The 13,827-nt window shown below is 31.1% G+C and overlaps 1 protein-coding gene and 1 pseudogene across 1 annotated transcript; both read right to left on the reverse strand.

Moving 5' to 3' along the window:
- Positions 1-4,144: 4,144 nt before the first annotated feature.
- LOC119369170 (putative terpene synthase 6 pseudogene) lies at positions 4,145-5,154 on the reverse strand (annotated as a pseudogene).
- Positions 5,155-6,886: 1,732 nt separating this feature from the next.
- Positions 6,887-10,795, reverse strand: LOC105646454 (putative terpene synthase 6). The gene is made up of 7 exons (XM_089723050.1): positions 10,646-10,795; positions 10,082-10,355; positions 8,684-9,062; positions 8,214-8,432; positions 7,983-8,121; positions 7,611-7,859; positions 6,887-7,338 (listed from the first exon to the last, which is right to left on the reverse strand). Exons 1-7 carry the CDS (start codon positions 10,757-10,759, stop codon positions 7,042-7,044), a joined length of 1,671 nt encoding a protein of 556 aa, XP_089579176.1. The 5' UTR covers positions 10,760-10,795; the 3' UTR covers positions 6,887-7,041.
- Positions 10,796-13,827: the final 3,032 nt, after the last annotated feature.

Below are 13,827 nucleotides of genomic sequence, written 5' to 3' on the forward strand. Positions count from 1 at the left end.
TCTCCACCATTGTCGGTGTGAAGACATCTAATTTTATTTCTGACTTCTTTCTCAACTTTGTTCTTGAAAGCTTTAAATTTTTCAAAAACTTCCGACTTCTCTACCATGAATCTACCCAAACATATCTCGAGTAGTCATCGATGAAAGTAATCATGTACCTCATATTACTGTTTGTAGGTTGCTTGATCCGTCCAAGAACATCTGAATGTATTAACTCCAATGGCACCTTGGCTCTATGTTTTGACTCTTCAAAGGGAAGCTGGTGAGCTTTTCCATATTGGCATCCAGCACATATAGTGTCTTCTCGGCATTCCAACTGAGGAAGACCTTTAAGCATGGACTTCTTCATCATCACCTTAAGCTTGTGATAACTAACATGTCCCAGACGAGCGTGCCACAAGTCAGCTGTCTCACTCTTCCTTGTTCTGTCAACATAGGCTTCTTGTGCTGACATGACGTAGATTGATTCTACTTGCCGTCCTTCCATGACTGGATCTCTGATTAATTTAAGGTTACGATAAACCTTCACATTATCAGGACTGAACACCACATAATTACCTGCACTTGCTATTTGTGATACAGAGAGCAATTTTTTCTTCATCTTTGGCACATGGTAAACCATATGTAACTCCATTTTCTCCTTACTGGAGGGAGAAACAATGGTTGTCTTTCCAATATGAGCTATTGGTAATCTCGTGTTATTTGCTGTGACTACAACACGACCTCCATCATAATCGGATACATCCGATAATTTCTCCTTGTTTCCAGTCATGTGATTAGAACTTCCAGAATCAACTATCTAATCATCATCATAGTTGATTCTATCACTTACAGATATTAATGACGACTCCTGCTCGGGTGCTTTCATCATCATCTCTACTAGCTTCTGTGGCGAATTTTCTTCCTCCTGAATAAAGAAATTGTGAATATCCCATTCCTCTTCACTTTGTTGCTCGTTCTGGGTTGATGCTGTGTTTCCTTCTACTCGTTTGCTTTGACATTCTCGGGCGAAATGTCCTCTTTTGTTGCACTTATAGCAACGATCACTTTCTCGCCAGTTGTCTTTCCTTTGTCCTAGCCTTGCTCTCCCTTGCTGTGATGGTCTCCACTTTTGGTTTCTCCATCCTTGTTGATTGCTCCTTTCTTTTCCACCATCTACTCTCGCAACGTTTCGAAATCCCCTCTTTTTAGCAAAGAGAGCTTTCTCATCATCCTTCAAGGCTACTTTAGACATTTTTTTTTGTCTAAAGTCTCTTTATTGGACAAGATATTCTCTAACTCGTCTAAGGTTGGCTGTGTACCCCAACCACGAGTAGCAGTCACAAGACCCTTAAATTCAGGTCTTAGACCGTGGATGATGATCCTCCTCATCCTTGTCTCGTTGATCTCGTTATCTGGATCTAATTTTGAAATCTCCTCACATAGAGATTTTACTTTAGAAAAGTATTGACTTATAGTGAGGTTATGTTGCGAGATTGAGAACAACTCGTTTTCGAGTCGTTGCAATTTTGCTTCGTTCTTCTTGGTGAAAGTAGACTTGAGAATGTCCCATGCTTCCTTTGGTGTTTTAGCCGACTTGATCCGTTGCATCTGCTCATCTTCTACTGCAACTGTCAGCACATAAATTGCGTTCCCGCATTTTGTCTCCCACTCTTTCAGAGCTTTCGCATCCCCAACTGGTGGTGTAGTATTATCTCCTCCAACGATATCCCATAAGTCTTGACCTATGAGATAATATCTCATACGGGTACTCCAGTTCCCGTAATTGTTGCTATTTAGCTTCTCGATGCTATTAGCAACTCCAGAAAAATCCGCCATAAGGTGCCGGTGTTCCTAACACTAACTAATGCACAACGGTCCTTGACCAATCAAGATCACAATCCTTGCTTGTGAATCTTGCTTCAACAACAGTCTCCGACTGTTAATTTCAGCAGAGTAATGATACTCTACACTTGTAAATGAACACCACAAAATATCACGGCTACAACAACTACCAACACAACCAGGCTCTGATACCACTTGTTAGTTTTAATGCTCATATACCACTTGTTGGGATTAATGCTCTGATACCATACCACTTGTTGGATATCAGCGCAGTGGTAAACTCCAAGATTGATTAATAATTTATAACACCAAAAATAATAACGGGAAAGGCAACCAAAATAATACTAACACAAAGCACTAAATATAATTGTATTAATAAGAAGCAAACATTCACAAAGCTTAAGGAAATGATTACTTACTTGATTTTTGCTTGGTGCTTGCTTGGTTGGTTACAAGTGAGAGGAGGGGTGGTATTTATAGGCATTTCCACCTCCTCAATGTACGGCTAAGATTTGTTTACAAAAATGGACGGTCTAAATTACAAGGAACATTCTAGAGTTAGGTAAGATATTTTCATTACATCTCATGTGTGGAGAATTGTGGAGTATTCTAGAATGTGGGCTTGGACCTCCAACTTTGGACTTAAGGCTTCCCAAGTCTTGATCCATTATGGCAGCTCAATTTAGGTTGTGACTTTTCTAAATTAATCGGTGATATTTTAATAAATTTTATACCAGAATCACGTTTTGATACCCTATTTTTGTATTCTGGCTGGCATTGTGAAATTTTGTGTTATGATTGTTTCTTTATTATGATTTGCAAATTTTAAGATCCAGGTTTTGAAGTTTGTTGCTAAATAGGTGTCTTAATGTGCTTTATATTGCCCTTCTTTTCAGGCTGCTAGTTATCTTTTGCGTTATCAACCTGATAAATTATATTGATCGAGGAGCTATAGCAAGTAATGGTGTTAATGGGAGTCGCAGAAGTTGCTCGAAAAGTGGTACATGCACATCTGGCAGCGGAATACAGTAAGACTTACCTGGAAGCTTTCGTTTTGACCTCTAAAACATTTTAGGCAAGTGCCCACTACTTTTTCCTACAATCTTGATGGTGGTAGGTTTAATGACCCCTCATAGTGGACTTAAACCACTTTGTCCAAAAGATATGCCTTGCTTATAATTTAGTTCTTAGGTAGAGGACTTTTGTTGGACTTAAATTACTTGATTGGAATTGAGGGGTTTACAATCTTGATTTCATAAGGAGATCGTTTATTGACCTCATAATATTACTAAATTGGCCGTTTTGGTCTGTGTTTTTTGGTCTTTTGGGATTTGTAACAAGAATTGGATCTTTTCTTTTCTTTTAGGGTGTTCATGCTTTGAATGAGTAATGCACATATGGGTTTAAGAACTTAAGAGTTATTTTATTTTATTTTATTTTGGTTTTTTTTTTTTTTTTTTTTTTTTTTTTTTTTGGGGGGGGGGGGGGGTTCATTTGGTAATTTAAATATTTGGCCTAATGTTGAAAAATATAAATATAGAAGTTGCTAATGTGGGAGCCCATGCTCTAGTTAGGGCTTCTTACTCTTATGCTCATCTCCCAAATTTGAGATTATATCCCGGAATGTTTGTTAGCTTTCTATGATTCAAGTTAATGCAAAGTGATTTTTATGTTTAGAAAAATAAAAAATAAAAAGTGATGGAATTTAGGCCATATGATGAAGTTTATCAATTCTTTACATTTTGGCTTTTATTTTTTTCTCAATCAAATGAAGTAATTTGGCAAATACATAACTTATTTATATTTCAAATCCAAACAATATCAAAATTCTAAATTTATTATGACAATATTTAACAACAGCTTTTTAAGTAGCTTATAGCATTTTGACCGTCAAAATGCTAAATGCTACTTTTTATAGTATTCGGTAACATAGCTTTTAAACTAGTTTTTAGAGGTTAAGATAATGTTTTATAGAACGTTAGCACCTATGAGGTTTTAATTTTAGTTTTTTCACTCAAACAGCTAAACGCTACTAAAAAGTAAAAAAATATTAGCACACTTCAAACAACAAATTTTTTTTATTTAAGTGATTAAGTATGATACAATATTTCATGTTACTTAAATTTTTGTAATTTATAAAACACTCAAGATATCATGATTTGAAATCATAATTCCATTCAATTAGTTATAATACATAATTTTTTAACAAGCCTAATAGAAGAAATAGAGCTCAAACCATTACACAATTATTGAGTGCATCATATGCATGCAAATGGAAAAATACATATATATTAAAATTTAGAAAGCGGGTTTTAACTTTTCATTTTGACAGGGCAAATGGCTCAAGATAGAGTGAGATCACTTTGTCTTTGAGACTTGATGGGTTAGTATATGCATCGTCAAACTTAAAAACAAGCTCTGAAACGCGACCAAAGTTGAGCAGACATTCGAGGATAGGCCTTGAAACAGAAGTTGGTCCCATGCATTCTTCGTTAATATCTTTCCATGCATTTCCACATATTTTCAAGATTTCTTCAGCTGCTTTTTCTTCTGTAACACCATATTCTTTTGTGTAACACTCTACACTTGAAGCACAGTCTCCCCTCTTTTGCTCATCCTTCAAATGATAAATACACAAGCAATTAGGGATTTATGTAAATATACAAACCTATTTGGATCAGGGGCAAAGCTAACGATATACATTAAAGGTAAAACCTTAAGTAAAAATATAGATCAGGCAAGTGACTGAAGTTATAAGAAAAAAAAAAAAAAGCAGAAGTCTTGGGCTGGAACCCTCTTCTCTTTTTAATGGCTTGATACTGCATATGCATTTAACAAAATGTATAGTAGTATGAGAACATAACTCATGGGATACTATATCGTTCAACAGACGACCAATTATCTTGACAGCATTAGCAATTTTTGGGTTAGCTTTTAGCCATTCATATTCCTTGAGGCCAGCAAATTTTCCCATCCCAACGAAACATACTGCTGCAACTACTCCATAGCTGCTTGAGGTTGCACCATTGTGCAAATACTCCCCAAATGTTGGCACATATCCATCATTAGACCATTTGGCCTCCATCCAGTAGGCTCTCAATAATTCTTTAAACTAATTAAAATAGTTAAAAAATACAAAGATCAGGCTATCTATCAGCAAAGATATAACATATTAGTTTTAAAATTTCAATAATTAATTAATTAAAACAAAGCCTAAAAAAATCTTACTGCCTCCTTCGTATAATAGGCACAATAGGACCTTCCTTCTTTGCACACAATATTACTTGTTTCCTCAAAAAGATCCAAAAAGGTCTTGTAGAGATCTTTCATGTTGCACCTGAATATTAAAGAAATAAAAATAAAATAAAATCCACCAGTAGGAAACTCAAGTGTAATTATTTCTTGCAATTACATCGGACATAGCAAACCTCTCAAATGCATCGGTAAAGCATTGATTTCTTCCATTGTAGCATATGCATCATATGTGTCATCTGATAATGATACCATTGTCAGATATTTGGTTACCATTAACCTTAAAAGAGCAGAATGGGTTTGCATTTCCATTATTTTTTTTCTTTTTTCTCGCTTTGAAGAGGAAGATAAAGGTACTACAAGTGTATCTAATTCATCCATAGTTAGAAATCAATCTGGGTAATTTATAGAAACCATAGCCACCACCGTTGACTTTCACAAATTGATTATATTAATTTGTATTTATGAGGTTTGGTACGAGAATCATGAGTTTAATAGTTGAATTAAAGATAATGGATTTAATAAGTGACAACTGAGATTGAGGGACTAGTTTACTATTATTAATGTTGATTAGAGGGATTCTGAAAATAAATTCAGAGCCGATCAGCCTATAAATTAATTTATGATTAATTCAATTGGATGGTCATATAAAAACAAACTATGATTTGATTTTGTGAACAAGAACGATTCAAATTTTATGAACCGTTAAATGGATACAAATTTGAATAATTCCTGGAAATTAAGATTTTCCAATAATTTTTTACTAAGTTCAAATTTAGTTTCATAAGATGATAAGAAGCAATATATTATGTTTATTAACTTCCCTTTTATCTCTTCCTCTTGTACATAAAAAATGATAGCCCTAATTACTCCTTCATGATATATGTGGGGAATGGACACCCTAAATTCTGTTAGCTTTACGTTCTTTTCTTCATTTTATCTTGAAAAAAAAGACGTAATCCAAAATTAGAATCAAAATTATATACTCAAATCATTTTTCTGACAAAAAAGTAAAATTATATGCATCATAATCATACATTAAATATATCAGTCACAAATATTCAAATATACACTTAAAGTTATAAGGCTGAATACATAATTTAATCCCTAGAGTTTAATAAAAGAACTTTATGGCACTTTGAACTTTAAACTCGATTTTATATTACCATCGTTTTATTTTTTATTTTATTTTTTAATAATCTCATTATATATTATCATGCTTGTAATAACAATTTTTAAGTTTTAGTCTTTTATATGCAAAATATTGATGTAATAATCTCACCTCTAAATAAAGTGAGATCTCGTATCATCCAAAATGATGGAATTTAGGCCATATGATGAAATTTATCAATTCTATACATTTTGGCTTTTATTTTTCTCAATCAAATGAAGGAATTTGGCAAATACGTAAATTATTTATATTTCGAGTCCAAATTCCATTAATCCAAACAATATCAAAATTCTAAATTTATTATGGCTATATTGGGAAACAGTTTTTTAAGTAATTTTTAGCGTCTTGACCCGTCAAATGCTAAACGCTACTTTTTATAGTATTCGATAGTATATCTTTTAAACTAGCTTTTAGAAGTTAAGATAATATTTTATAAAATGTTAGCTTCTATGAGGTTTTAATTTTAGCGTTTTCACTCCAAGAGCTAGCTACTCAAACGGTCAAACGCTACTAAAAAAAAAAATACGAGCACACTTCAAACAATAAATTTTTTTATTTAAGTGATTAACTATGATACAATATTTCATGTTACTTAAATTTTTGTAATTCATAAAACACTCAAGATATTAGGAATGGAAATCATAATCCCATTCAATTATTCATAATACATAATTTAAACAAGCCTAATAGAAGAAATAGAGCTCAAACCATTACACAATTATTGAGTGCATCATATGCATGCAAATGGAAAAATACATATCTATTTTAAAATTTAAGAAGTGGGTTTTAACATCTCATTTTGACAAGGCAAGTGGCTCAAGAAAGAGTGAAATAACTTTGTCTTTTAGGCTTGATGGGTTAGTATATCCATCAGTACCCCTGTAAATAAGCTCTGAACTGCGGGCAATGTTGATGAGACATTCAAGGATAGGCCTTGGAGTGGAATTTGGTCTCATCCATTCTTCATTAATGTCTTTCCATGCATTTCCACAAATTTTCAATATCTCTTCAACTGCCATTTCTTCTGTAACACCATATTCCTTTTTGTAACACTGTACACTTGAAGCACAATCTCCCCTCTTTTGCTCATCCTTCAAATAATAAATACACAAGCAATTAGAAATTATATAAGAAATACAATCCTATTTGGATCACGAGCGAAGCTAACGATATACATTAAAGCTAAGACCTTAGGTAAGAATATAGAGAGGGCAAGTGATTGAAGTTATTAGAAAAAAAAAAAAAAAAAAAAAAAGAAGAGAAGCAGAAGTCTTGGGAACCTTCTTCTCTTTTTAATGGCTTTGCCGTTGCATGGGATACTGCATATGCATTTAACAAAATTTATAGTAGTATGAGAACATACCTCATGGGATACTATATCGTTCAACAGACGACCACTTATCTTGACAGCATTAGCAATTTTTGGGTTAGCTTTTAGCCACTCATATTCCTTGATGCCTGCAAATTTTTCCATCCCAACGAAACATGCTGCTGCAACTACTCCATAGCCGCTTGTGGTTGCACCATTGTGCAAATACTCCCCAAATGTTGGCACATATCCATCATTAGACCATTTGGCCTCCATCCGGTAGGCTCTCAATAATTCTTTAAACTAATAAAAAAAATAGTTAAAAAATATAAAGATCAGGCTACCTATCATTAAAGATATAACAAATTAGTTTTAAAATTTCAATCATTAATTAAGTAATTAAAACAAAGCCTAAACAAATCTTACTGCCTCCTTTGTATAATAGGCACAATAGGACCTTCCTTCTTTGCACACAATATTACTTGTTTCCTCAAAAAGATCCAAAATGTTCTTGTAGAGATCTTTCATGTAATCTGGGAGTTGATCAATTGCACTAATGTTGCACCTGAATGTTGAATGAAATAAAAATAAAATAAAATCCACCAATAGGAACCCCAAGTGTAATTATTTCTTGCAATTACATCGGAAATAGCAAACCTCTCAAGTGCATCGGAAAAGGCAATTATTTCTTCCATTGTAGCATATGTATCATATGTGTCATCTGATAATGATGCCATTATCAGATATTTGGTTACCGTGAACCTTGAAAGAGCAAAATGAGGCTCGGACTGTATTGAACATGCCCAGAAATAGAGCTCTACGATTCTGTCTCTTGCATAGGGAAGCTTCTCTGCAAGATTGGAATCTTTCCACCACCTGAAAATATTGCAAACAAGCCAACTATATTTAGAGGCGAATACAGAATTCAAATATAAGGGCAAACTTTTGAACCCATAAATCAACGAAGGACAAAGTGGCTAAAGCAACAATGAAATTCCTGAACTGCATGTAGGTACGCAATTGATCGTGTTGCTACTATATTAGTATCCTCGCATTCTTTAAGAATATGCGGATGGATAGTTTTAAGTTCGTATAGTCAAATTAATTGCTTTACAAATAAACTTTACCTCACTAGTTCACCAAGCTCTTGTCTGTGTAGTAATTGTACTCGATTGAAATCTAATTTTGCAAACTCAAGTAGGGTTTGATTTGGAGACTCGTCTTCTTCGTAAACAGAGATGTATTGCCTGACCTCAACTCTTGGTACTCCTTTGTGAAAGGACAAGATGAGAGCATTTCTTATATGTTGTGCAAGATGATGAGGAATTGATTGCATAGCTAGTGATGACTCCAAGATTGGCTTTGTAAAAGCAAGAGCTTCATCTAGAATATCTTCTCCGTGCACACTTACAGAACTTGCTTCATATAAGCTGAGAATGCCCTTCACATCATCAGTGATAGCTTTCTTGAATTTTCCACCTTTGTCCTTGAATTTGTTAAACACGTCTAGTTCATAATTAAATAAATAATATGTTAATCCTGTTTTGAAATAGACTAAATTTATTTGAGCAGAGTAATTAATATCAAAGCTTATAGATGAAGTGGCCATGGTTCCCAACTACGAGTTCCGTTCCGAACAATGCGGAATTAGAACCGAACTGAAAATTGACGGTTTCTGATCCGGTTTAGAATCGCCGATTATGGTTCGGGTTTTAGTAGTTAACCGTTCCAAAACCGAGGTTTTTAGATGGTTTTCTAACCCGTTCCCATAATTTTAAAATCAAAAACCTTAGGAAACATTTTTAGTTCAAATTTAAATTTTAAATATTTATCAAATAATTTTTAGAAGTACGTTTAAGAATAAATAAATAAAAAAAGATTGAACTTAAATTTTTTCATAAAAAGGGGCAGGAATTGCTATTATAGAATAATAATATGTAACTTGCAAAAATTGAATATAAAAAAAATTAGAGAGAATAATTAGAGATTGGAAATATTATTTGAAAAGAATTTGGACAATTTCAAGGAGAATAATTAGAGATTGGAGAAATTATTTGACAATAATTTGGATAATATTATTGGAGAGCTTAGAGAGATTGGAGAGTAGAGAAAAATAATTTGGTGTGAGGATGAATGAAAATAATGGGGTAGTTGCACAAATACCCTTAAAACTAGCTGTTCATAGTTGTTATGAGAATTAATGGTAGAGCCGCCGGATCTAGCCGTTGTAAATCAAAATTCAAATTTTTTTGAAACCGCCGACGATTTGAACTATTGGAACCGCCGGTTCTAACTAGTTATCAGAACCTTTAATATTGCTTGATTCTCGAATCCGCTAGTTCACAGTTCTAAAAGATATAAAATGAGAATCGGACCGCAACCTCTGGTTGTAGTTTCAATTCTGTCCAATTTCAGTATCAGTTACAACCGGTTCTGAACCGACTGTTCTGGTTCCAAAAACTGAATTTTGGCCACCCCTACTTATACACATGATAATTAAAATTTTAGCATAATTAGACACTTACCGCAAGATATCTTATATCCATGTTGCCTTAAAACTCGAAAGAGAAGTGCTATACTATAGAGATCACAATCATTATCTTTAAGAAATTTGGAAACCACGTAAAAAATATGATTTAATTGTTCTTCGATCTCCATCTCAAAATGATACGATACACCAAGGCGACGTAATGTATCGATAAGTTCAATGTTTTGGATTAGATTCTTCGTTGAAGCCATTAACATGTCTCTTACCTTTTCCTTAAGCGACTCTACCTTTTTAGTGTATGATTCATATTCCTGTGCAAGTAAAGATATTCAATTTAAGATGTTGAATTTAACATATTGAGCACAACATAAGCAAATAATTAAAAATTTTTTATGACATTTAGCAAGAAAACAACTTTCTTTTCTTTTCTTTTCTTTTCTTTTCTTTTTTGGAGTCACCACAAAACAAACAGTGAAACATGTATATCTCGCCTAAAGTTAAAATTAAAATATAATTAACTAGTAATTTGAAAAGCATAATTTATAGGAAACGAAAAACAGTAAAATACTAATAATCTCATCAAAGCTAAAGAGATGGTTACCGAATTTGGAAAGGAGAAGGAAGCAAAGCTATTATATCCCCACAAGGTAGGAGGGAAATTAGGCACACAACGACACACATTTTGCTCAGCTTTTGGCTGTAAATGGGTTTGCATTTTTTTTTTTTTTTTCCTTTTGCAGAGGAAGATAAATGTACTACAAGTGTTTCTGATTCATCTATGGTTAGAAATCAATCTAGCTAATTTATAGAAACCAAAGCCCACCACTATTGACAAAATGATCACATTAACTTGTACTCATTAGATTTAGTATCGGAATTCATTATGAGTTTAATGCTTTGTTTGGATGGATCTAAAATAGAGACTGAAAATGCCTGAAATTTTCAAATTACCTTATTTTGTTTGGATAAAAATATTAAGAATTGTGTAAAATAAATTTATTTTATATCATACGAATGTGTGAGAATAACAAATAATGGTTGAAAAGTTACTATTCATAATTGATAAAGAAAATTAAATTATTTTACACCCTTATTTTACATCGATCCAAACAAAGAGTGTAAAATAATTAAAGAGATAAAATGAATAGTATCATTTTGCATCCTTATTTTATTTCATCATTTATTTTACTTCTTCCCTCTTTCCAAATACAGCATAAGGTTGAATCGGAAATTATAATTGAATTAAAAATAATGGATTGGATCAGTAAAAGAATATTTAAGTATAATATTAAATATGATACTCATAGCCAATCATTTAATGGTTTCGTTGGTCTTCAATAGCATGAGGAGTGTGAGGTCTCGAGTTCAAGTCCTCTCGACCATAAGAGTTCGTGTTATTTTAGCTATTAAGCCTCCTAATAAATAAATAAAAATATTATACTCCAAATTGATTAGGTAATAAGATGAGCTTAAGAGAAATAAAGCTGTTTAATTAATTATTTTGATAAGTTTATATATATATATATATATATATTTTTTAATTCTCGCGAATATCTTAAGTTACTCATCTAGGTATCAAAAACTTTCAAAGAATTGGATTTGTTGAATAAATTAGGCAGAGGTAATACAAGTGTCTCTGATTCATCCACGTTTAGAAATCAATCTAGCTAATGTACGTATAGAAACCATTGCCCACCACCATTGACTTAGAAATCTTTTACTCTATCCAATGAACATTCTTGAACTTTGGTTTAGATATATACTAAAAACAACATATCACTATTGTTAATCTTGCAACTTCTCCATAATCAAGATTAAAGAAAGACTCTACAAATATTTAAGATATATTATTAACCTAATATTACAAGCTATAATTATAAACCACAAAAATACTTATCTAGACCGAGTTAATGATTCCACGTATAAACCATTTACGTGCATCTATAAGCATAACACAATACCAACTCACAATCACCAACTTAACATTACTTGTTTGTTAAAAATAATAATAATAATAAAAATAACATTACTTGATTTTATCTTTTTCTCTTCAGCCCAAGTCCGTATCATCTCACCTTTCTTCAATACTAAAATTCAGTATTGCATTCACATTATACACTATTTGCTCCAATTATTGCTATATTAATGCTAACAAGCTCTATTTAATTAAAAAACGATTATTAAATTACTCCCTCCATCCATAATTTCGTCAACAAATATTAATTAATTGCTATAATTCAAAAATTCGATTAATTTATTATGAATAAAAGTAATATAATCAATTTACTCAATAATTTATTATAAATTATACAAATTAAATAGTTTTCTTAAGAAACTACAAAAATGTAAATATAACAATTCACATAATGATTAGCAAATCTTGTCTCACTATTAATTTTTATCTTAAAATGTTAAATAAAATTTTTAATAAAAGTATAAAATATTATTAGTAACAATTCACATGATATCGGATGCTAACAAGAAATTCTTTTCATAAACACCATATATAAATTATAATGTTAGATGAGTATATCTTAAATATGTGGAAATAGATTTTATGGAAAAAGGATTAGTTAAATGATTTAAATTCTATTATTCGTAAAAAAAATGATGGAGTTATGAGAATCCCATCTCTGAGGTGGGATTTCTGTCTCTTCCAAAATGATGGAATTTAAACTATATGATGGAATTTATCAATTCTACAGATTTTGGCCTATTTTTTCTCAATTAAATAAAGGAATTTGGCAAATCCATAAATTATTTACATTTCATCATCCAAATTCTATGAATTCAAATGATCTCAAAATTTTAACTATATATATATATATACTACATACAAAAGTTATGACGAATCAAAAAATCTTAATATATATATATAATATTTTTGAATAACTAATTTACAAAAAAATAATTATGATTTTTAAGGTTTTGAATTCTAAAGATCATTTTAGTTTTTTAAAAATTTGGTGTATAATTAATTAATAACTATATATATGTGTATGTGTGTACACGAAAAAATTTTAATATCTATTAATTCATCTAACCTTTTCTATTTAATTTATTTATTCTACATAATCTAGGAAATTTTTATAAAATTGCATTTCAATAATAATAGACACTAAAATTACATAACATATATCCATTTTTATTTATCGTATGTTATTCCTCTTTTGATTGCATGAAAATAAAAGAAACATTAAAATTCAATTCATTAATAGTTGCTTGCTTCTAATCAAATATTTTTTTTATGAGCTCTGAAATATTATTTGAAGTCTAATCATACAATTAATAATTTTCTTATATTATAGTTTAAAATTATTTTATTAAATATATTCAACTTTTAATGTTGTCTTATCATATGAAATTTAAATTAAAAATAATACTATTCATTTATAATATGAATGTTATTTAAATAGACAGATTTTAATTTAAAATATTACACATAATATCATACTAGCATTATAAATACTTGGAAAACATAAGAGAAAAATTATAATCATATTTAATGCTATATAAAAATAAATTAATAATTATAAATAACAAGCAAATAAATCGTGAAACACACATCACAAAAATATATATGATATAATATTTTGTCTTGCTTAAATTTTTATAATACATAAAATATTCTAGACATCAGGATTTGAAACCTAGAATCCAATTCAATTATTTATAATATTCTTGACATCAAGAGTAATATTTAACTACACTCAATGTTATTATAATACATAATTTTAACAAGCCTAATAGATGAAATAGAGCTCAAACCATTACACAAATATT

This window comes from Jatropha curcas, chromosome 6, assembly GCF_041381405.1.
Source record: "Jatropha curcas cultivar XTBG-Jc1 chromosome 6, XTBG_Jcur_1.0, whole genome shotgun sequence".
NCBI lineage: Eukaryota > Viridiplantae > Streptophyta > Magnoliopsida > Malpighiales > Euphorbiaceae > Jatropha > Jatropha curcas.